The sequence below is a fragment of the Vulpes lagopus genome, chromosome 5 (genome assembly GCF_018345385.1).
Source record: "Vulpes lagopus strain Blue_001 chromosome 5, ASM1834538v1, whole genome shotgun sequence".
Taxonomy (NCBI): domain Eukaryota; kingdom Metazoa; phylum Chordata; class Mammalia; order Carnivora; family Canidae; genus Vulpes; species Vulpes lagopus.
This window is the reverse complement of record NC_054828.1, coordinates 36445339-36471614: the sequence shown is the minus strand read 5'-3', so window position 1 is coordinate 36471614 and position 26276 is coordinate 36445339. Positions and strand designations below refer to the sequence as shown.

General features: G+C 32.7%; 1 protein-coding gene across 27 annotated transcripts in view; it reads left to right on the top strand.

Moving 5' to 3' along the window:
- NRXN1 (neurexin 1) overlaps window positions 1-26276 on the top strand; it is a 1110010-nt gene that overhangs the window by 89599 nt on the left and 994135 nt on the right. For 13 of the 27 annotated variants that reach the window (XM_041755309.1, XM_041755301.1, XM_041755299.1 and 10 more), the window contains exons 2-4: window positions 9068-9085; window positions 12343-12372; window positions 13136-13147. The exons of 5 other annotated variants lie outside the window; for them this stretch is intronic. In XM_041755309.1, the coding sequence (XP_041611243.1) occupies window positions 9068-9085; window positions 12343-12372; window positions 13136-13147 (60 nt within the window). The remainder of the gene's footprint in view (window positions 1-9067; window positions 9086-12342; window positions 12373-13135; window positions 13148-26276) is intronic. 9 more of the 27 variants (XM_041755306.1, XM_041755303.1, XM_041755298.1 and 6 more) reach the window with 4 other exon arrangements.

Here is a 26276-nt window from a genome sequence, read left to right as displayed (position 1 = left end):
AAGTGGTTACAACATCATGGTATTTCCACACCTTCTAAATCAATAACTAATGAATTATAACCTAATGAGATTATTTTGAAAATTAAATCTTCATTTTGGACGTTGCTTGGGTCAAAAGAATTCAGACTTTCCAATAATCAGAAAACAGTTTATATGAATGTCAAGAAATAATGAATTATGTCACATTCATGCAGTTTCATTTTAAAAAATAAAATAGTTTTGTATGATGGAATTAACATTTCAGTATTTTTACAAGAGTCCTCAAAAAAAATCTCTTCATATTTCAACATATTTTTTTGAGCAGCAAAAGGCCATTTTAGGAAAAGATATGATGGAGAATTATAAGGCTACCTTGAAGTCTTGTGTTTGTGGTGATTTGATTTTATGGATCAATAAATCAGATAAAGGGTAGATTGTTTAAGCTCATGGGTTTTCTGCACATGGGCTTGCATTCATATGGCCTAAAGTACTAGATATGAAGACAAACAACTTACATGTATAAAATCTTCAAAAATATACGATTGGTTGTGTCTATGAACAAATTATTTTCTTTTTAGCCTTTAACATAAAATTATTTTATTTTTAAAGAAAATAGGAGTTTGAACAATCTGTTTATTCATTTTTCTTCCTACTTGTCTGTTGATTAAAATTTTATTTATTTATTTTTTGTTGTTGTTGATTCAAATTTTAAAAGATTTGGACTTACTGCTCAGTTTCCAGGAGATTTACTCTACAACGTGTATGTAAAAGGAATAAGAGTAGTATTTTATCAGATTTACATTTCATAGCTAAAAGGAAAGGGCAAATATACTTTATATGTCAATGCATATATTACCTAACTTTCCAAAATAATTGATTTTGTTAATAAATGAAAGTGTCTTTTTATTTTATATATTTTAAAAAAGGATGCAAAATTTTGCATGCTCTGAATGAAATGAACACTTTCCTTTCAATTTTAAAGACAGCAAAAATTTATGGATACTTTTTCTCTTCTTTCTAGTGGTTAGGATGCCCAAAGGTAAACACATTTACTAATCTGGTCTGCTTTTTGCTATTAAAGTAGGGTAAAGATTCTCTAAATGTATGTGTGTGTGTGTTTGTTTTTGTTTTTGTCTGTTTTGGTTTATTTTTGTTTTTGTTTTGTTTTGTTTTGTTTTGTTTTTTGTCCTTTGGGAAATAATTTTAATAGCACAGGGGAGAAGAGTGCTAGGACATTTTTTTCCTTCAATAAAGGAAAGTAAACAGCATTACATTTTCTTGAGTTTATAGAATCATTACATAAATGCAATTAAGAAAGAAATATTTCATATAAAATATTTATGCCTTCTTAAAAAGGGTGAAAGAAATCATAAATACTGTCTTCTTACTTCTTTATTATATTACTTTTTTAAAAGTAATGATACATTTTGGTAATAGTTCCAGTAATGTAACACAAGTGTAGTAGACATGCCAACATTACCTTATATTACCCAAAATCCTTATATTCATTTTTTTAAAGATTTTATTTATTCATAAGAGAGAGAGACAGAGACAGAGACACAGCAGAGGGAGAAGCAGACCTCCTGCAAGGAGCTCGATGTGGGACTCAATCCTGGATCTCGGGATCACTCCCTGAGCTGAAGGCAGACGCTCAACCCCTGAACCGCTTGTCTGTCCCTATATTCATTTTTTTTAAACAATTTTTGAAATCCACACAAACTTGGACAAGGAGCCTTCAAACATACTCTCTATCCACTCTTAGCATCTTCTACTTTTTTTTTTTTTCTTCTACTTTTTATTTGGGTATCTTGGACAATTCATTCAACCAAAGCAAAATAACTGATGCAATAATATAAAGATTATTTAAGATATATTTATGCAAGCACATTTAAAGTGATAAGATAACCAAAGTATTAGTATATTTTTCCTTATTTCTCTTGAATATTTGAGATCTTCATAACATTGTATGAAATATTTTGTAAGAATTACATTCACTCGTTTTCTACTTCCTTTTTTTGTCATTGCTGTTGATCTATTGATTGAAGTATAATTGATATACAATGCTACATTAGTTTCAGTTGTACAACATAGTAATTCCACAACTCTATATGTTATGATGTGCTCACCCTCACCAGGAGGGTAATTATCCTTGTTACCATACAATGCTATTATGATACCATTGACTATGTTCCCTGTGCTGTATCTTTCATTCACCTGACCTTTACATTCCATATATGGAAGCCTGTACCTCCCACTCCCTTCTGCTTTCTATGGATTGATTCTAAGGAATTCAATAGTGTTTTAGCTTAACTTGATATTAACATGTTATATTTAGGAGGCAGAGAATAGCATCAACTTAGAAATATTAGATTTAACAATATTAAACTATTGCTGTTTGACCAATTTTGATCTGAAAACAGCAATTTCATATGTTTCGATCTCAGGTACCATTGGACTAAATGATTTCAGACTTTGAAGAAGCAGAAGAATTCTTTGTAACAATCATCTTCCTATTGAAATGTGCTATAGTTGAAAAGATAACTAGATATTTTGTTCATTATAGTAATATTTTAGCCAATCCCAGGAGACTCCTAGAGAATTTTGCATATTATCTCATTTATCTAGCAAAATCAAAACCAGTCCGTTTCCTTTAAAATGATTTTCAGTAATTTCTATAAATTTTAAAATTAGATCAGCCATGAATTATGAAATATGTAAATGTCTTGGTGTTTTTAAAATTTAGGTATAATTAATGTACAGTGTTTTAAATACTGAAGAAAATGAAAACTAAAAGCCCTAAAGAACTGATCAATCCTTTTAATACCCAGTGCATTTTTTCTTCTAGACTATTTGTTACATATGCAAAGGTCCATTGAATTGAAGACAATATGAAGTATTTCTATTATTGAAATAAGATTTCATTTTCCTTCAATATAAAAATATATGTATAATTGACAAGTCAGTTTTATATAAACCTTTTTCTATTCAGTATATACAAAGTAATTTATTAAACTCTAAATTTAGCTCTTTTTTTTTTTTTTTTTACATTATAGTTGACTTATCCTATCTTCATGCAATGTCCCCTTGCTTAAAATGTTCGCTTTTTCTCAGATAAGTGAAGTAGATTTGTTTTGGACTGATCTGAGAAACTAAGTATAGATGAGTAAAATCCAATGCATTTGGAAGTTTACTTGAAAATACTCTGCAATAAAATAATTAGTGAAAAAGTTGTGTAAATCTAGCCTATGTTAGTTCTCTCAAATGAAGGGCCATTGGCAGTCTTCAGCAGAAGTTCAGCTACTCACCATCTTATTGTTGGTGAACCTAGGTCACTTTGTGGAATATTCTCTTCTGGTGCCACACACCTAGAGGATATCTCCCATTCATTTGTTCATAAGAAAAGTCATATCTGGGTACTGGCGCATCCATAAAACCATGAAAAGTGGTGGTAAGTTGGGTAGTTAGATAGGGATGCATTTAAATTTATTCTATCAGCTATAATCCAAGAAATTTCTCGCTCTGCTTTCTAAATTATGACAACCTCAGACTTTTAGAAAGGAAGCGCTCCTTACCTCCACCAGCTTTCTTTGAAGTTATATAGCAGTGATTGACTTTTGTTGGGAAAATACATGCTAACACTCTGCTTAATTTTATCTGTCAATTTCATATTAGGAAATGTTTGTTTCTATGTCAGCAATAAAACAATAAAAATGAGTGACATGAGCAGACACAGTGTAGACTGTTCTTGTCACAATTTTTATGGTCACTCATATATAATTTTTATTCTTAAGTCCAGCTATTGAAATTAATATTGTAATGTTAACTCAGAGTTAACATTTGTAGGGGAGAACTGAAGCTATAAAAGCAAAACAAAATGTCATAGTCCCTCATGAAAATAGAAGTTGAAATTGTGTTCAATATAGTTTGTGTGACCCATCCTGTATATATTTTAGTATGTTGACTAATAGCTATTAAATTTCATCAAATCCATTGAATGAATCTGCCAAATAATTATCCTTCCTCTCTCTCATCCTTTTTTTCTTTCCTTTCCCCCTTCCTTCTCTTGTTAACAAGATGGAGCATTTTGAATTGAATGCTACATGGACTTTGTATAACAAAATTGGTGTCTGTATGATGCAGAAACAAAGGCAGCCTGCAACATAGCAAAGTACTATTTCAAAAGTTCTTTGAATCAATAAGTTGAAACTCATATCATTTTCTAACAGAAACATTCTCAGGCAAGGTAAACTTCTCAGACCACTTAAATCACTCATTAATTCCATAATAAATTTGAATCATAGTTTTATATCAAAAGTATACTTGGGCATTGCTTATAATGTTTCTAGGGAAGAAGTTTTTATAGTTCTGAGGGTGATGCCGGGAATGTTGTTACTGCTGCAAGTTGGTTTAGAGATACTCCTTTTATTCCTGAACAGTGAAGAGAGAGAGAAAAAGTATCATCTATTCTAGTTGGCTCCCCTCAGGCCCTAAGACTGGGATTCCAGCAGCCTGAGTGGAAGTGTGATTTAGGTAGATTTAAAACAAGTGGCTGAGGGCACCTGTTAAAACATTTTTGGAACTAGCCATTCCTGCTCAGGCTGTTTCTTTCCTTCCATAACCTTCCATAATAGACCTCTTGGCTTCATTTGCTGTTTGAACTTTCTCTTGGTTCTGGCCAGCATTTCTCTTCTTCCAGCTGACTGCTGCACAAATCCACATTTTCAATGCTTTCCTCCATTTTCTAGTCCTTGAAGCATTCCCAGATGATTGGGGTTTTCTAAAGGTTTTCACTGTTAACACCAAAGGAAAAATAAAATAAAGCAAAGCTCCATCCGGTGCCACCAGGGGAGCCAGACTCTGCTATACTGGCATTTAATCCCCAAAATGAGGGATAAAGTCTTGAAAATAATGTGAAGGGCTGGAAAGGAGAGGATAGAAGCTAGCAAGCTCAATCAATATATGTAAGAAGAGAATAAAATCTTATTCTGTATTCTTCTTTCTGCTGGCCGGGACCAGTACCAGTTTTATTGGTTGGAAAGTCACCTGCAGTAGAGGCAGTTTTGATGAAGGAGAGAGAGAGCCAAAGAAAAATAAAGGGAGCTGGTCAGAAGCAACTAGCAGGGAAGGAGGAAGCCAGAAGAGAGAAAGAATGGCTAAATAGTGACAGATTACTTACAGCCAATTTTGAGTGTAAAATGTAGCACATAAGTTGCCTCTTGCTTATAGATTTAGATGAAGCGTTTCATAGTGGTAAACTTAAATATTGATTATACAAAAAAGAGTTACCTGTAATATTTTATATCAAACTTTAATTTATCCACTGGTCATGATTAAATTCCTGATTTTCTTTATATTGAAGCAAACACATTTGTTTCCTTACTCATCCTCCCCCACCCAAAAAAAAGTATATAATTAAAATTATGTGCAAGGAACATTCATGATAAATTAAACTTACTGTCTTTACAGTCTTAAAAGCTAGGGGCCAAAGGAAATTTTTTTGTGGAGATGTTCTTTTGAAGTAATTGAAGAATATACAGTTTAATAGTATGCAGCTTCCCTGCATGTCAACAGCACACAAATTATTCATAACATGACTGATGTACTGGTGCCTATTCTCATTTTCGTGAGGGAAACGTGTCTTGTCTGAAAGGAAAGGAAAATTTAAGGTATCTTTTTTGTGTGATTTTATCCCTTATTTTCATAATGAAAAAAAATGAGGGTGATCTTTATAGGTGGCATGGTCATCATAGTAAAGTTGATTACTAAGATTCCCTTGATGTACATAGCAGAATTAGTCAGCAGAATTAAGAAGCCAAGGTTTTCTGCAAACCAAGAGCTTATTCCTAAGGTGACAGTGTCCACAGGTAAGGCTGGATAGACTGCTTTCTTCCTTACATTAAAGCAAAATTATACTACTTTACTTTTTACGGTCTGGCATGCCAATTTTTGCCTCTCTCTCTGTTGCTGTTAAAAATCAAAATACTATTTGATTGCCAAAGATCTACAAAGGGAAAGCAAAAATTGATGTTATGAGGAAAACTATTCTTTTAAAAATCATATTCTTTTATTTCAAAAATCAAGTAGAAAGGAAAGAGAAAAGGAAAAACCCCTGGAGAATGGCTGTAAATGGTAGAGCTACCACCATTTATTATGTCCAAATTATGAAATAATATAGGGAATCATTTTTAGGTTAACCATCTTTAAATTTATTTATTTATCTTTTTAGAGAGAAAGTGGAGGTAGCAAGTCGGGGGAGGGGCAGAGAAAAGGGAGAGATTGAGAATCTCCAGCAGACTCCCTGCTAATCACAGACATGGGGTTTTATCTTAGGTCCCCGAGATCTAACTTGAACCAAAATCAAGTCAGATACTTAACTGACTGAGCCATCCAGGAGCCCCTAGCTTACCAGATTTTAAATCAATTAAAGCAAACAAATGGATACCAAAGGGGTAGAATATAATGATAGAAGTAAAGAGAAGTTTTTTTTTTTTTTTAATTCTATGACTGAGTCTAAAAACATATGGAAAGCCAGTAAAGTCTGTTCCAAGACAGTTTTCTTCTTTTTATGGTCATTTTTTTTAACATATAGGAGTTAATATATTACCCTTCCTTTTATTCTAGTACTTTGATTATTTTTAGTTTTTTTTTAATTTTTACATTTGTTTTTTAAGTAGGTTCCATGCCCAAACATGGGGTTTGAACTCACAAGCCTGAGATTAAGAATTTGCATACTCTACCCACTAAGCTAGTCAGGTGTCCTTGATTTTTTTTTTTTTTTTTAATCTAAGTCTTCTGAGATAGCCTGTTTTTCTGAATTTGGTCAAGTCAGGATTTGTTTACACATTGGGCATGACTAGGATTTGCATACAAAGGGTTCCATTAAGTTTGCTGGTTCTCTCTATGAATAAAAACTCAGAAACACGCCAGATGGCAGGACAAGATCAATGGCGCCACCTGTGGCCCTGTGTCTTAGTTGACAGTGAAAGAAGAAAACTCACTTTCAGGGGATCAGAATCAATGACCTTGATTTTATTACAGGACAACTTCCTTTCCTTATCTTACTTAGCTCATTTATGAAACTGGTGTTGGGCCCGGGCTGGTGTTATTTGTTTTTCATTTTTATTTTACTGTTAGATTTTCATGCAGCACTTTACCAAAAAGCCATTTTCCTGAGACTGCTACTTCTCATCACCATATTTGCCAGTCTTTGTTTACAGAAGTTAATTGGAGCCATAGTAAATGATAGACTATTTTGACAATTGACTCTCCCCTAAACCCCATAATTTTGTGGTTTTACTTTATATATTAAATAATTTTATTTTTTTAGGCAAGCATTTTAAATGGGGACTAGCATTTTAAAGGGCGGTTAACGTTAAATGAAAGTGTTTCTTAAACATGAAAATAATCTATAAAATGAAAATGTGTCTTAAACATTAAAATAATTTCTATCTTTTTATAATTTCCAATGTAGTAAAATAAATCTTTAATATTTGTATCCATGTCACCTCAGAAAAGTAAAGTACTGAAAAGTACTGAAAAGTAGCAAATTCAGTCTTAACTCCTTATTTAGCAGATTAGAAACCAAACCAATCAGGAAATGAATATCACATATCAAGTATTTGTCTTTTTTTGTTATTTCTTTTAAAATAAACTCTGGCAAACCAAGTATTTTGTACAGATGCTGTTGTCCACATTTATCCACTAGCTATTTTTGGTCATATGTTAGGACCACATCAGTAAATGTGCCTATGTTGATATTTCAGTTTCCAGCTATTATATTTTAAACAAAATTAATGATTTTGAATTTGTTAATAACTTTAACAATTGAAAAGAGTTATTTGTTGAACCTTATGAAATGGTGCTTTTATAAGTTGTTTTTCTCCCAAGTTCCTACACTTGCTGTTTTTTCGTTCTTCATAAACACTTTTGATCAAATAGCCACTTTTAAGATTACAGCTGATTAAATAAAAGACTGAGACTAGAAATATCAACATGGCTGTATTTTATTATTGAAAACATTTGATAAATACCAAAATCTTGATGTTGCCCTAGTCCTGGAAGATAGCTTCTCTTCCATGTCTTAACCTGGATGCCAAGCCCTGTGTATCAATGGTACTTGAATTGTCTAGTAGTTACAAAGGGTAATTTAAATCCCATACACTTGTATTGTTTATGTGTAGGAAATACATGCAAAATCTGCTTGTATTATGTATGTGCGTTTGTATATACACGTATATATGTACACATATGGAAATACACGTATATATATGAACATGTGTAAATATTATATAGGTTATATGGAAACAAAAAGAAGTTTACCAAATATTGTCATTATATTAACTATATTCATATTCACACCCTAAACAGAAGTACAAAGTCAATAAATCATGATAAATTTTGCCTAATGGACAGCTCCCAAATGGACTTTTCTTGCAATGATTACTTTTTCTAGTTAACCATTTTAAAAGTCAGCCTTTTAACAAATTGTGATAAACTACCATTATTTGCAATGAAATATGAACACTATAAATAAAGTATATTATAAATTTTAGTTACATAGATTATCATTCTATTTAAGGAAAATATTGAAGTATTAGAAATACTTAAAGGCCATGATGGTAAATGGAATTAGATATTTTGTAGAAGTGGAATATCTTTAAGTGAAATTTCATGGCTGTTGGCAATGGACTTTATTTTATCCAAGTCCAAATCAGAGTTGAGGCAAGAACTTTTTGGAATTGTAACTAAATAGAAAAATAAGATTTTAAAGATAATTGCCTAGAAAAACCATGCCAGTAACATGTAAGAATAATGTTTGTTTTACACAGGACAGGAAAGGCTTTTTAAATTTCCTTGCTCAGGACATGGCAGTATTACCAAAAATTTGTCTCACATTCTTTAAGTGCTGCCAATAGGAGGGAACCTGCTTCCCATGATTTTGTTTCCCCCTTTGAACGGTAGCGATGGAGCACTTGCATGATGTGTTTGGTGCCTTGCATGAGGAAGACATGCAAAGGCAAAGGTCCAGTCTGCATGCTGCTTAATGAATGTTTTTCCTTTTCTCTCCCTCCTTGTCATGTGCTTTCAGAAGACAACAATGTGGAAGGTGGGTGCTTTCTACTTTATTTTCCAACTCTCATTTGCTTTTTAGTTCTTAGTATTAATAGAGTACATCTCGAATTTAGACGGTAAGTTGAACTTCTGAGCATTTGTTGATTTCTGGATTGTGCATCACTTTTCATATAGAACATGCACTCTCAACCCCGTCAGCCTTTATCTGAAACTCCTTCAGCTTTAACTCCAACTCTTGATAAATTCCAGCATCCCATATAAACCCTAGAATGTTTGATGCAGTGTTCTGTATGGAAAACATGATACAATCCAGCTTCTTTTATTTTAGATCAGAAAGTATTTCTTTGCAGTTTCAGAACTCAGTGCATGATCTTTTCTCCATTTTTTTTTCTTGGTCAGAGTGATTTATTTTCTTTTGGAAATGTTTAGCATTACATCACCTCAAACTCATTGGTTTAATTTAAGATGATTTCACTTATGTAAAGAACACAGAATACAGCATTGACTATAAGTAAGAGGCACAAATTTAGATTAAAATATAAGCCACTGGCCATTGGAAATGAAATTATACAGCACTCCAACATGATTACTGGTAAGTATATTTGTGATTTTCTATGTCTGTTAAATAAAACTATATTTATTAAAGTTTTTCCAAAATTATCTCTATCAATGAACTTTGAGGAAGTTACACATTTTTCCTATAGAATCCAACAAACTAAAACATATTTCGATATTCTTATCTTTAAAGAACTTAAATGTATAAGTCAGTTTGCTGCCAAACAAATCTCCAAAGGATAAAAATGCAAAAACAACTAGATAGACCAAAGAACTGTGAGAGGGAAGTTGATATTCTATCAACGCATATAATCACAGCATTAACAATTCTTACATAATTATTTTTCTAATGTCTATATTTCAGAAGTGTTTAACATATTTTATTTTGCTGTAATATTTTGAAATAGAGCCATTCTGTAAAAATAATGAACATTTCTACAGAATGACAGATGTCTTAGAAAAAGACTTCCCATCTGAGGTTACAGATAGCTATGAAAGTTACTAAGATTTGATGTCTCAAAGTACAATTCATGGTAATACAAAGTTCGTCAGTAGCAGGCTTCAGCATTTATTTGTGATGATTTCATGGATAATAAAATTGCTTAGCTCCTGAACATTTCTATTCCATTATTTAAGTAAGATAGTTTAAGATCTCAAAAGTAATCATCAATGACTATTTTTTCAAGTGTTGGCTTTGGATATGGCTTCTGTTTTTCTATACTATAATTTTAATAGCATGTGAAAATGCACTTAGTAAAGGTGATATTACCCCGAGGATCTGACATCTTTCAAAATCAGTATCAGTTATATTATGCATGTTATTTGAGATTGAATTTTTTTTAATAAGTATCTTCTCAACTTCTTTTGCATTTCCTCAACCATTCTGTAAAATGTTCCATGTTTTTGTTCTTTCTCTTTAAATCCACTTGCATTCCAGGGGCTTTAAAATCAGCCTAATAAGCCTGAATGCTTCTTTCCTCACATATGCATCCCATGAAAATTTTTGACAAGATTTTTAGAATAGAGGCCCATAAACCACTGTAATAAAGTTTATCCAATCATAATTGTACCATTCCTATTTATAACTTGACTTTGGCAATATAGTGGAGCTCCCTTAGTGGTAGGAAATTCTAGCATGAGGAATATGAATGCTTTTGAGATTTATTAACTTCCATCCTTACTGAGGTGGTATTTGACACCACCATTACAAGTGTTTTATATATTTTCTGAAAGATCTTATACAGAGATCATGTCCTGATTTAGTCTACAAAAAATTATAAACTGTTTTTAGGAAATATATTTAATAGTTTTAAAAGTGGAATTAAATGAGAAAATATACACAGAATCACCAACAGATCATAAACTTTTTAATCTGCTTGTGTGATTTTTTTGTTAAAATCACTTTGAAAATACAAAAGGAAACTATATTACAGAAACATTAAACCTCTATGATCAGTAGTCCTCATATTTTGATTATATGTTGATCTGTAATTGTATCTGCCCCACAGGAATGTTTAAATACTCCTGAAATTTTAAGGAAATAATGCAGATTAGTTTTAGTATTGATATCATATAGCTCAATAAAATCTCAAATATATTTGAAATAACACTAGAAATATCAATTCTGTTGAATTGCTGTGTTAATATATTGTTCTAACATTTTCCCATATTCTTGAAATAGACATGGATCAAGGAGTAGCTTTGTTTCTGAATACGGAATAAAGAACTAGGAATTAATGCCTCTCAGTAAAAAGTATCTTCTTGGATTGCAAGAGAGTTTTTGAAAAGGACCTTAGTGGTATTCTTTAGAAAAGGTAATCTTCAAACTGAAGTCATTTCTCAAGTAACAGATAACAAGTAATTTAAATAAAGGGAATTCAGCGTCATTTTAGAAAACTTCCTTGATAAAAGTATGATTCATATAAAAATATAAAACATTAAAAAAATATAAAACATTATTAATTATATATATATATATTTACATCAACTCCTAGTTCAGTGTTTAGGCAATGTTTAAGTAAAAGACTAAATAATTTTGTTCTCCATGGAAAATTACTTGAGCCTATTTAAAGCTGATCCATTGTTTCCTAAAAACAGTATTCTATAGTAAATTCCAACTTTACAGCTGCATGTTTAATAGCTTTTTTTATTTATTTTTATTTTTATTTTTATTTTGTATTTGAACAAGCTTAGTCAATTGCTACATGTGTCAGACAAGGAGACATTTCTGCATTATCATTTCAGTGTGACTAAGGATTTTTTTAAGTTAATTATAAAACTTCTCATTTTTTTTGATGAGGGGAAAAAGATCAGACCCAGCCCATGTTTCAGATATTCCTTTGGGTTTTTAAAAATCTAATTTCATCACCAAAGAATAAGAAGCCCTGTGGTGGCAGTGTACAAAATAGTCTCATCAAAGGGCACAAAGGGCAGATGCAATATTTAAGGGATTGGTTGGATTTTAAGTCACAATTTTATGCTGTTGATTGTTCCAACTGGTACATTGAAGAAACACACAGGGCAGCATATGCCAGTGTTTAAATTGCAGTACTATAACTCTTTGCCCCCAAGCATTCCAACCAGGGGTTGAAAGAAGGCTTTTTGATTTGCCTCTGTGATACAGACATGTCTCATAGGAAACAAGATGTCTGTCACTGGACATTTTTGTCACCGTGACCACCCTGCCTTCCCATGCTCCCTTGTTTATTGCTGACTGTGCTCTTGTTTTCCTTCAAGGTCTGGCGCACCTGATGATGGGCGACCAAGGTATGGGCTCTGTTCCTTTTCCACTCTGCTTTCAGTGTTTTCTTGTTCTGTAGCTGCTTGAAACCATCACTGCAAAGGATGGGCAAATGCTTGCAAATTATCTGGCTGCAAATTAAATACATAACTTTTGTTCACATCTTTACATGTTTTTCGCCCCTGTGTTTGTTGGTTTGATTTTGGTTTGCTCCGTTGACTTTTATTTTCCTTCATTCTTTGCACTATAATATCTGCAAATAGATGAGACATAAGATTTTGTGATTGAAAGTTTCTATACATTTCTAAGCATATGCAGTTAAGGGTAGCTATAGTAAAGAAAACCTGAGAACCATCAGAAGTTAATATCTGATATTCAGTTGAACTGACTGTACCAAAGAGAGTCCATTTTTCACCCATGCATGGCAGTTTGGGAACATGCAGACATCTTTGGCTTCTGGCTTCTAGAATGCTGAGTATAGTGTTTCACAGAATCAATAATTTTCCTACCGATAGCATAGTCATTGTGTATCTTCTTTTTTGTGTAATCTTTTAAAGTGAGCATGGGCGTTTCAATTTTTTTGCATGTTGCCTTTAAAAAAAAAGACAAATTTCTCAACGTGTGCCGATTTTATCTCCACGTGTTTTCAAGTCTTTATACTTTCTTGTCTTGTTTAATTTTCAAACAGTGGTGCATTTACATATATTCATAATTCTTATTGTTGTTTCTCTTTTTATTCTCTTTGTATGGAAACTCTTTCTTCATGGAACCATTTCATCAAATCCATAGGTAAAAGTAAAGGTATTACATTATTTTATTTCTTTTTATAATCATCTGTATGAATAACAGTGTGTATAACTTATAAAAATGTATTTAGAACTTTTCACATTAGTAATGGGCACTGAGAGGTAGGTATGAGTGTTAATGAATATTAATTTAAGGTAAGAAAAATCCATCAAAATGTTTCACTGTTTTTTTTTCCTTGCTCTTTAGAGTGATTTTTCTCATGTTTGCTGCTTATAAAATTAGTATATTTAGAAATTAGCTACAGGTTTCAGTATCACTTTTTGCAGTATCATTTAATGATGAGTGTAGTCACCATAAATATATCATCCTCAAACATTTAACTCAGGAGCACACCTGCCCCAGCCATTTTGCATTGGGATGTAAGTCTAAAAATGTGCAGCATCTAAACAGTACTGCAGTGTGCTCATTACTTTGTTGCCTGCTAGGTGTCATATATACATATTAATTCCACAATAATTTGAAAAGGCAGTACCGTGAAAGAAATAAAGAAACAAGACAAGCCTGTTCTTTATTTTTCACATACTAACTTTGTTTTAAGAACATTATCAACCAGGTATACATTTCTGCATCACTTGGTAAGTCAGGCATGTGTACTCCTTGACAGCATTGATGCCAGATTTAAAAGCATGCTTAATTTGCCATTTAGAACCATCCACATTGTGTTTAGTGTTTTCATTAACAAGAAGTAGATAATATGTAGCTGTGGTAAATATGTATCACAGCCTTTAAGTTAACCATTTTTAACTATGTATTTCTGAATGTGTCCTTGGTCTCTTGGTTTTTGTTTTGTTTTGTTTTGTTTTTGTTTTGTTTGTTTGTTTTGTGGGTCTTGTTTTTATTTTAAATGCAGGAATGTTTCTTATCCTTAAATTCTCTGAATTTTCTTGTGCTCTGAATCTTAATCTGAATTGGGACAAATGCTCACAGATCTTCACCCTTACCTTTGTGTCATCTAGCAGGGAAACTTTTCTGCTTGAAAAAGCACCTGAACATGAGCCAGGCAATAAGTAAGAAATGATATCAGTTTTAAATGTGTAAAATGGAGCTTTAGAAACAAATATTGCTTGGGTATTTTGAGCCAATAAAAGAGAACATATGCTACTGCAGTGTGTTTTGGTCAACCATTTACAATAATATAATTTGATCTTATTTTAAGCCTTCTAGCAACTATACAAATGACAGTACTTATTGTTTTAGAGATTCCATGTACTATTTGGGATTCTTTCTAAATTCTTAGGTCAAATTCCCATCTACTTCCCTTTCTTAGTGGGCATTTCCCACCATGTTTCTTTTTAGATGACTCAGGATGTTGTAGAGGGAACTGTGTGTATATTTTACTTTACTGGCTGAGAGATATATATGCATATGTGTTTGTATATGTATGAATGCATGTATATACACAAACATTCTAAATATACAAACACATATACATTATGTCATAAAAAGTAACTCAAAAATAATGTTCTAATTCTATAACCATTTAACTCTACATACAGAATAATTCATGTTTATACTCAGCTGATATTTGTTTTGATGTAATTAATGTTAAGTGTCACTTAACTTCATTCAGTTTTATTATGTGAGTCTTAAATGCTTTCTGTTGGCGTGTGTGTCAGACATATTTTAATTCACTACTTTTCATTGAGTTTTATTCCTCAGTCAGCACAAAACTACAGAGCACAGGAATTTGGTTTTTCCATTACATTTTTCCTCTGTTAATGGGACCAGGATGTTTTTTGTTGTTAAATGGGGAAAGAAGTTTTTAAGATAGATTTGACTGTTTTGCAAATTAGATGTATAGAAATGAGAAATATGATTTGTAAGTTTTCTTTAATTGTTAATCAATTCAATAAATCTGCATTCTAGAGTAAAAACACAATCTTGACTGACATGGCATCCACATTCAGAGAGTTTCAGTATAGTAGGAAAATGAAAACATGTGAACAAATGTATAAATGACAGAATGGAAGTGTTGTGAAAATGGTAAAAAAAAAATGTGATTTGCATTCAGAAAAGATAAAAATAACATGAATGAGGGCCTCCCTTAGGTAGCTCTCCTTGTCCTGTGCCACAAGTCAAAGGAATAAAGAAATACCTAGAAACTTTCACTGCAGCTTTTAAGATCAAGTTAAATCCTGGTTGTGTATGAAATAGGTGTTAAACCTGTCCAGTCTGAAATAATTGATTTGCATTGTAAATTAATGCTTCAAAATCTTTCCATCACAGTATAATCCTGGAGCATTTTTCTTGACATTGCTGCTCTCATTAGCAGTAGTGAATTTGGGGACTCTGGAATGAATATCTATGCATTAATGTCATTTTTTTTTTGAGTCCAGAGACAAAATTGAATTCAAGAACATTATTATTATCATTTTGATTTTTTCTATATGGATTTTTAAATATTTTCTAAATTTTTTAAATGTCCAGAGATAGATGAATGCCATTCCTTAAAAAAAAAAAAAAAGTAAATCATTTAAAGAGAACATTACTACTGTTAGCCTTCTTCATCCTCCTTAGTCTTCCCCCTAGAGGTAAGCACTGGTATCACTTTGTGATGTATCCTTACATAGTTGATGTGGATCCTTTCATAATCCCTAATTAATTTTTCAGGGTTTGGAAACTGCAGAATTCCTTATGATTTGTGCATGACAAGAACAGCTAAGTCATGTTAAAGAGGTGTGTTAAGGATCATTGTTAAGCTTTCTCTCTCTTCCCATAGGCCACCTTATGTCATACTTTCAATTGGTCATTCTACTTCAAACTTTACAATTATTTGGGATTTGTTTCCATATTTTCTAAATAAAGATAGGCCACCTTTAACTGGATACAGTTAGGAATAAACTTTGTTTCAATGAATTGTAGCTTTCTTTGGGAGAGCTGAAGACAAGCGTTACCCAGAGCCATCTGAGCTTCTGCTAATTGTGCCTAGAGGGATCCAAATGGATTTTGTGAAAATTGTGTTTGCTTTCCCTTTTAGGCTTGAAATTTGTCATTAGTGATGTTAGGACCATTGACATTGCTAACTTGATTCTCCATTCTATTTATAATTTTGGCTTGTTTTGCCTTTGAATTAGTTGATTGCTTTTGTTTTTTTTTCCATGATTCTTTAACTGGTCGCTTCATTTCAGTAATGACTTTATTTACTCATCTTTTATTCTAATGGTTGTCTGATAGAAATGAATGGCCATTTAGATCAGAAAATGCCAACAAAAAAAAAGTAAGTTACACTGCAAATCCGGCCACCATGGCTGGTTTATAGCTCAGGAACTATTAGTTATTATTTTAATAATTAATGATCATGCTCTGATTAGAGGCGCATATTTTCTTTTATAGCAATCATTTTAGATGTAATTATATATTTAGATGAGTGATTATGTATTTAATGTTAACATTTCCTAGTAGAATGTAAGCCCCATGAGGGCAGGAAGTTTGTCTTTCTTTTTAAACATTGTATTTCTAGAATATTTTTCTTATTGTATCTTCAACTTACCATTTTCATGACTTAAGAATGTGTGTGTGAGGTGGAGGGGGTAGAGGAGCATATTAAAAGAGGCAAATGTAGAAGAAGACATGGAGAGTTTGGAGTGGACAAAGTAGAGGGTGGAAAAGGAAGAGGAAATTTATAAAATAACTAAAAAGAATTGTAGCAACAAATCACATAGAATCCTTTCTGTCTCTTGTCTCTCAACTTACTTTTTTTTTCCCTATCATTCATATCCTTTTCTAGAACTGCAGTATGTCTTTCTAGTAAGGCATCATTCCAAAGATAACGCTGCGATATACCTTAGCATATATGCACCACAAGGAGTCTATAAGGAAATGAAGTCAATGTATCTTTGTATTTAAGGGTTTTCAAGAATTTTAATGTGATTTGTTTTCACAGTGTCAGATGATCAATTTTTATTTTGTAGCTTTCATTGTTTATACAATACAGAAATTTTCCTGAAAGTTAGATTTGCTATGCTATCTTATGTGGTTTCCATGAGGTTTTCGTTTGTTTTTTGCTATTATTGTTGTTTTGAATCTCACTGTATCAACTGTAACGTACCATAAGACCTATTTAGACTGGGTTTGGATTGTAAGCTTACAAAAAACCCAAAATGTATTTATAAGTCTTTTCTTGTGATATGATATTTTCTGTTCCTGCATTCATAAATTCCAGAGTATATTTGCAAAGTGAATGTCCACTTTACCATTTCAAATGAAAGAATAAGCATTTGATTATTCCGGTTTCTTGTATTTCTAGTAGGCCAAGGTATCACAAATACAACTGTCAGGCATAGAATTATTGTAAAAGGGCCTAAACTTTATTTTACTGGTGAAAATGAAGATCTTAAAATAGAGTAATTTATATAAAAAAAGGTTTTCTAAAAACTAATGGTGTCAATAACTGGATATAATTGATTCCACTAAAATTAGCCATGTCAAAGATTACGTGTTTTAAAATTTTATCTGTAATGTCACACCATAACTCTTAAAATTTTATTATATTTATTCTTAAGATTGATTTGTTGTTGTTCATATTTAGGGGAAGGAAAAAGCATTTAGTATTTTTTATATAGTTTCCTTTTGTGTATGAAGTACCCAACTTCAGATCACCAACATCATGATGCATATTTGTTTTATAACTTTTAAATACATTTTACTGTGGTTTTTTTAATGTGGATCTAATTTGATTTTAAAAATATATTTCTTTTCTTCCATATGGCTTCTTAAATCATATTTCCCCATTTAACTTTATAATATTAAGTATTCTTCATCATTGAGAAACATTTGTGAATGTTGACAGAATTTTACTGTATTGAAATGCCTACATTTGGTGCATAGGCAAACTAAGCAGTAATTTATTTTGAATTATCTGTTATTACTTTTACTGTTGCAGTACCAGGAGGTGCTGCTCCTCATTCACAGTTACAGAACATGGAAAGACTAGAATTTCACTTTATAAAATCAGACATTAAATATCTTCATCATCCTTATAAATATCTTCATCAATATGACATAGAAGGTTATGTGACTATTTAGAATTTGGAACTTTTTAGTTTTTCTTTAGACTATATGTCTATCTCTTCTAGATATAATCAAGAAAAAATGCTTGAAAAGTAAATATTTATGTGTTATCTCTTGCTGGAATTCAGTCAGTTTTGTCGTTATAGTTATTACTAATAAAAGTCCCAGATCCTCCAAATCTCTGCATTCTTAGCTCTGGGATGAGATAATCACGTCTTCATACATTTATAAAAAGTGGTGAAATTGAATAACTAATAAACTAAACAAGGATTTTATTTAGACCTTATTAGATTAATTTATCCTTGGAGAAGAGCACAGAAACGACTCTCCATAGTCTAATATTTTAAAGAATGGGGTAGTGTAAATATAAATTTAGATACCTTACTGGAATAGATCAAAAATAGCAAAAAAAATTAAATTATGGCATACTACACTTTAAAAGAATGATTTCTGGGGTGCCTGGCTGGTTCAGTTGGTAGAGCATCTGACTTTTGACCTTGGAGTTGTTAGTCCCATATTGAGCATGGAGCCTACTAAATTAAATAAATAAGTAAAAAAAATAAATAAATAAAAGGATGATTCCTTCTCCAAAATAATGATTTTATCTGTCCATTTTAAAATGTAATTTTTTTTAATCTAGCTTTTGTTTAAAAACCAACATCAACACAGGCTGGTAAAAGAGAATATTTTTTAAATTGTGTTGATCATGATTTTAAAGAAAATTGTAATTTTCTAGAGTGTTTAGCTCATATACTAAAATAATCTGGGTCTTCTATTAGAATCATAGAATTTTGGGGGCACTTGACTGAGTAAGTGAGGTGTCTGACTCGATCTCGAGGTTGTGAGTTTGAACCCCACATTAGATGTGGAGATTACTTAAAAATACATTTTTAAAAAGATTTATTTACTTATTTCAGTGGGAAAGGGGCGGAAGGAGAGAGAATCTTAAGCAGACTCAATAGGGTTCTCTATCTCATGACCCTAAGATCACAATCTGAACCAAAACCAACGTTTGGATCCTCAAATGACTGTGCCATTAAGACTGCACCCCCCCCCCAAGAAAATAAAATTTTTAAAAAAAAAGAATCATAGAATTTTGGTACAATGAAGAACATTACAGATCATCTAAAAAAAATGATACTCTTTTAATTATAGGGCATGATATATCACTTATGATAGACAAAACATTGTGGAGACTTTGAGCTAAAATAACTGATATAGGAAAGAACCTACCTTAAGGAGACATTAAAGATTTTCCTCTCCTTACACATTGATAAACATGAAACAAAGTATCATATTCTTATTCTTACAAACTAAATTTAGAAGTAATGTGAAGGAAACCAATCAGAGTATTTTATAGGATGCTATTGATTCTCATTTCAAGGTTTCCTTTTTTAGTGGTGTGAAATTTAATTTTATAACAAGAGGTAGTATTGTGAGATGGGCAAGAGTCCATGAAGTCATGAGACCTGGGTTCAGATCCTATATTTATCCCTGGACAAGTAATGTAGCCTTACATTTATCAGTGTTATGATCTGTAATACGGGCTAATAAAATACTCTGCTCTCAAGGATATGTTACATTTTACAAATGGAACTATAAGTACTTAGAAGATAGTTATTATTGATGGTGGCAGTAAAATAAAAGTACTCTGTACATTTAGATTAAATGAATTTCAAAAGTAATGATCTGTAATCTGCCAAAGGTTTAAAACAGTATTAATTTCTTAATATCTTCTGTCCATCTTATAAGTACCTATAATTTATGATTCTGTGATTGTTTTAACTTATAACTAATTGAACCTCATTGACCTGATGGCCCATCCTGTGAATAATATTGGTATATTTAAAGGTTGATTCTACTTAATCAAAACTATTTAGATATTTCTGTAACTCTTTAAACTTTCACCTTTTTCTTTCATAAAATGAGAAGTTGAAATGGACTTGCCTCACCTTTGAACAAACCTGGGAGTTCCATGGCAAAGTGCTGCTTTTTAGATGCTAATTTGCTGGCTGAAGGTAGCAGGGAGGTAAATATTTTTTCAAGGACTGGAAGTACCATTCAGAGAAAACTTTTTTTGTGAATTAATGTTTTGCCTCAGTAACAACTCCATAGAGTGATATATGAGTTGAGCTTATAGGAAACCACTTAGTCAACTGAAGACCAAATTTTCAAAGAAAATCTAATTAGGAATTCTTCTCTTCGTACATAGTATCTTTGGTAGAAAATACCATATAATTACCTTAAAGTACTTAAATAATTGGGTAGCACCTTCACATCCTTCTAGATTTTGTTCAAATTGCACTTTTTCAAGAGACTCACTCTGATTATCCTATTCATTAGTACAATTTGCCCTTATCCTGAACTATCACACCCCAACCTAGTTTCTTTTCCACAGTGATTATTATCTTCTAACATATTTTAATGTTTTTCACTTGTTTTGTTCACGGTTTATTGTTTTTCTTCCTCCAGAAATAAGAGGGCAGAGATTCCTGCCCTGCCTTGATGTATCTCAAGGGCCCCTAGAACAGTGACTGTCACAAGTCGGTACCCAATAATCCTTATTTAATGACTGAAGTGATTGGCTAAACAAGTTTGTAAAATTTCCTTTTACATTCTACTACAGATATTATTTTTTCTTTCTTATAATAGACTAATTGTAACATTTCTTTTTCCTTTTTGCTTTGAGGTAAATCTTCCCACGAAGGACAAACTAGATCAATAAAAAACAGATTTTTCTTTTTTCTCCTTGAACTGGAAGTGTGGACTCAGCTTGAGCCTTTTGATTTCCTTGTTTCCTGTCCAATTTAGGTGATCTCAAAGAATTCGGAAAGGATTTGAAAACCACCCCAACAACTACTGATGGTCAGCTTTTCCTTTCAAATTCCTCTAACAACCAGTCTTAATGTTTCTTTAAGGGAGGGACAGGGATTCATCTTTGTACATTTTTGTGTGTACACAGGTAACAGGAAGAAACTCTTGCATGTTTGGCTTCTAAATGGCATTTTTCATTGTGACTGTTAGGATGTGCTTTTTTGGCATATTGTGGGATGGAAAGTTTCAAAGAATGGCATAGATCCACTCTACTTCACGTTTGTGTAGCTTAACTTGTGCTTCTAACATTAAAAGAAATACATTCTTTCTTCTCAAGTACTCAAATAGCTATATATACCCTACAAGCCTTTGACTTTTCCCCAGCCCAGGGTTAAATTATCATATGTTCAAGTAGATGATTCATCAGGTAGTCCAGGTCTACAGCCAGCTGTCCTAAGCTATGGAACTTTCACTGAAGAACTACAATAGTTGGAAATGGCCAAATTAAAAAGCCACAACAAAACTGCAGAGCCTAAGGTTATAGTTCTCTTAAAATTAGTGCCCTTTGATTCTGTTTTTGGTGAGAGAGAGAGAGAGAGAGAGAGAGAGAATGGTTTCATTCAGTTTCAGTCATATATGACTAAAAGCACCAATGAGATTCTTCTTTATGTGGAACTCTAATATATGGTATAAAGCCATAGCTTTTTAGAATGGATGCTTTCAAAGTCTTTCACATTAAGAAAATAAGCATGGTGATAATAGCTACCATTTTTCAAGACATGTCTTTATACATTCAAATTACATCTACTTATACCAAATATGTGTTTTACTAAGTGCCATTTCCCCCTTTCTGCTTGGCTTGTTTGTCTGTCAGTTGCTGGGTGCCTATGACCACATGAGTCTGAGGTAATCTCCAGTAATTATTAGTATTTACTTTCACTTAATGTGAAGTAAATAATTTATTTCACAGTAAATTTACAGGGATGCTGAGTTGTGAAATGAGAATAGTGTTTTCTTTCACCTTAAATATTTTTTTATTACATAGTACAGATATAGAACAGAAAATCTGACTACTCAGAAAAATGATAGTTCAGGAAATTAAAACAACTCATGTGTTATATGAAGTTTCTAAGCAATATTTTATTTTTTGGCCTGGATTGCCTGGTCAACTGACCCAGTTCTCCATTTCATTTTCTAGGTTTGGCATTAAAAAGTCAGTAGACATTTGAAGAAAATTAAATTACTCCATTCAAGGAAACAATCAAATTTAGATTGAGCTAAAGTACTGCCAGAGGGATGGAAATCCCTAAATTGGTCAATCATGATTTCAGTTCACAGGGAAATCCTCATTCACAAGCTAACCATAGAAGAGTTGCAGATAGCTAGTGGCAAAATATGCCAGAAATCTTCTGTTAAACTTTGGGAACAGCTATTTTTGGTGCTATGCTGACCTAAAAGATATGTGATGGCCTGTTATGACTGTCTTTTAGATTTTTTAAGATAAAAGAATGCAGTATCTGACTGATAGCAGGGCATACATTTTGAATTCCTTCCCTAGCAGAGCCATTGGATTTGCACTGACCCGTCTTGTATTTCCTGTGACCAGTGGTCATCTTTGTAAGAAGACTAAGACTAAGAAGACTAAATTAGGAGTCATTCATTGTGATGGAAAGAGAAATAAACTGGTTGGTCCAAAAGAAATCCAGAATTTGGACTCATGGCTGTGAGGACAATTTGGTTTGGGATTTGCCCCCTCATTGTTTATAAATAGTGAAGTCGTGACCAGTTAAGTCACTCTTGCTTTTTTCTTAGATGTCTTCAAATATGTCATTCCCTAATTAAAAAAAAATGTTCTGAGGGCACCTGGGTGGCTCAGTTGGTTAAGTGTCCAACTCTTGATTTCAGTTCAGATCATGATCCCAGGTTCATGAGATCAAGCCCCACGTCCAGTCTGCACTGGATGTGTAGTCTGCTTAAGTTTCTCTCTCTCTCTCTCTCTCTCTCTCTCTCTCCTCTCTCTCTCCCCTCCTTCTCCCTCTCCCTCTCCCTCTCCACCTCCCCTGCTCTCTCTCTCTAAAAATTAAAAAAAAAATCAATGTCTGATAAAAGGGACAACTGTTATTTAAGCAAGGCTCATCAAGTAACTTACCTCCTTCTTAGGACAATTTATCAAAAACCACTACAAACCTTGGCCTCATTAACTTTGTTCTGTCTCAAGTTGGCTGCCTTCCCTCTTCCACCCACCAAACACCCAGGGCACATTTTAAAAACATTGATTTTAAAGGAACTTGACAGTTGGTTGTATTCAGTAGGCCTAGGATGGATTAGAATCCTGTACTTTGAAAAATCCTCTCAACTCCTGGAGAAGCTGCTGAAGTACAGCCATTTTGTGAAGTGTTACTAACTCAGTAATTGGCTTTTCGTCTCTTAAGAGTTGAAATTTGTACTTTATGATGATGAAGGTCATTTATTATCTTCTTGCAAGGGACATGTACAGTTTTTAATTAAATCCATAGTGCTTCTGCATTGAGAGACTTTTCATATATATATATAAGAGAAGTTGGTCCATTAGGAAAGGATGGGGAAATAAGAGACGGTTTTTGAGTTAGGTATTCAGACTAGTAAATATGTCACTAGGATCTTTCAAACCTTATGTGAAAGGTCATTACCATTTTCATTGTGTAGAGTTTAGAGTTCAGATAGTTTCTTAAAAAATCAAATTGGATATGTGGCAACATTTAAACTTTTTACATGATGCCCACCCATGTATAACTTGTAATATATTCTAGGATCATTGTCCTTAATAGGCCATGATAAAGTGATCCAGACAAAGGGAAAACCAAACAGCAAATGGTGACCTCACCTAAGAAATATGACACATATGTTTCTCTATACAATGAAAAAGTTGATTATGATACTTTTTTGAAACTGGAGATTATGTTGAAAGAGGCATTAAATAAAATAAGAATATGACAGTTTTACAAAGGTCAAGCTTTAGGGGGTGGAAATTTGGTCCTTGGAGTCTTAAAAAAAGAGATAATGTTCTAATGAGACTTTTTTTTTAAGATTTTATTTATTCATGAGAGAGACATTGAGAGAGAGAGGCAGAGACACAGGCAGAGAGAGAAGCAGGCTCCATGCAGGGAACCTGATATGGGACTTGATCCTGGGACTCCAGGATCACGCCTGGGCTGAAGGCCGGTGCTAAACGGCTGAGCCATCCAGGGATCCCCCTAAAGAGACATTTTAGAAATGAATGATACTGGAATGAGACTTACATGGAGATATATTATTAGATTTTAAAAGTCTACAAAACGAAGTGATTAAAAAAATGGAAGTAGAAGTAAAAAGGAAGAGGAATGCTGAAGGTGAGAAGGTCAGGGTTGGAGTGGGGATTCGCAGGGGGAGTTCATCATGTGGCTGCAGTGACAATATAGCATTATTTCCCCAGGAAGCAAAAATGTGGAAGAGTAATGGTTAGGGCAACTTAAGAAACTAGAAAGCTCTTTAAATAAATGGTTACATATTTCATGTGAAAATAGTCCATAACCCCTTGCCAAAGATAAGTCTCTCGTAGCTCTAGCCTGTTACTCATTCACTCACTAACAAGTAGTGTTTGAAAGTACAATATAATTTTAATTAACGTATCTGTTCTTAACAAGAGATCTGCTGAAATGGGACACCGGACAACTAGACAGATATTTGTTGGTGTGTGAAACATCAGATGAGATTGCCCATCTCTTAAGCGACCCTTAGTGAAATATAAGCACATTGGCATGATTGATACTTAGAGTCAAGGAGGAAGCAGCATCCCCTCAAGGAAAGAACCTTAATTGTTTTTTGGCCAAGAACTAGCTACATTAGTAGGAAATATTTAATCGTTATATGTACTGATTATTAGGCAAAATGGATTATTCTCTTCTTAAGGACTATTGTTATACCTAGTATTTACCTTTTATCGTGAAACAGGCATAAGTGGATTATTCTGTCTGTAGAACCATTGTTACACTTAATGTTTACCTTTATTATAAAATTCTCTTGCTGAATTTCATTCATTGATGTGTGAGCCATCGCTATTAGAATGTGAGATCACTGAAGGCAGTGGTTTTGCTATTTTCAGTTTTGCGTGGAGGACAGAGCTTGGTAGGTGACAGATACTCAGTAAAGCTTGATGCAAAATGAATAGTCAAAGATTATAGGGATTGGAGTTGAATATATCTGCATTGAGATCCTAGACTTATTATATATTAGCCGTGTGGCTTTGGGAAAGTTATTTGACCATTCTGAAACTCATTTTCCTCATCAGTAAAATAAGAATAATAAAATCCACCTCTGCTTGAGGATTTCATGTATGATTATCACTAAAGTATATATTTCCAGAGCATAGTGAATGCTCAATTGTAGGAAATGTGGTAGAATGTTAAGTGTTCTTTCAGATAGATGATAAAAAATAAAATTAAGTCATTTTCAAGGAAAAAAAGGTAACTTTTAAAACCACAAAATATATGGAAGAAAGGGTTTTTTTAAAGGTCAAAAGCATTTATCTTTTGTATACATATTTTAAAGTTTCATTGAGTCAGAGATGTAGAAAAAGAAAGTTGGAGTAGAAGAAATTGGATTTTTATATTGTGTGTATGATACTGCCCCTCCATTTTATTTTATAATGACTTGTGTTACCACTAATGTAAATATATATACTTGAATTGAGCCTAAGAATGCTGAGCAAGAAATACTTGCCATATTTTTTGCTTCTAAAAACAAAGGCAAGATTTTTTAAAATTTCCTTTATTAGGATATAAAGATTCTATTTAAACGGGTTTAAATACAGTTTTACCCTAAATCAAGTAAGCTTTTTGTTCTCCATGGCTCAGTTAAGAGAAACTGCAGCTTGCTTTTGACTTGTTTTGCTTAATTGATTTTCTTTGTTAAAAGACAATATACAGTGAAAAAAAATACACACAATTCCCTTCTGTCCTGGAATTCCCTTCCTTGGTGTGTTTTGGAGAGTTAGAAGTTATATAAAAGTTATGGGAGAGTGATAATATATGAGAGTATATAAAGCTAGATTTGGGAGGGAGTACTTATCTATGTGATTTAGTGGGTCTGTTACACCTTGGACCCAGAGATAACATTTGAGTTAATGAAATTTACTAGGATTCAGAAAGCATATTATAATAGGTCTTAAGCCAAGATAATTATGAAATTCACTGAAATCAGAGAATCGCAGTACAGGTTTCCCCCGGTTTCTGAAAATAGAGCATTCCTAAAAAAGCTTTCATAAGCTTAAATTGCATAAAAT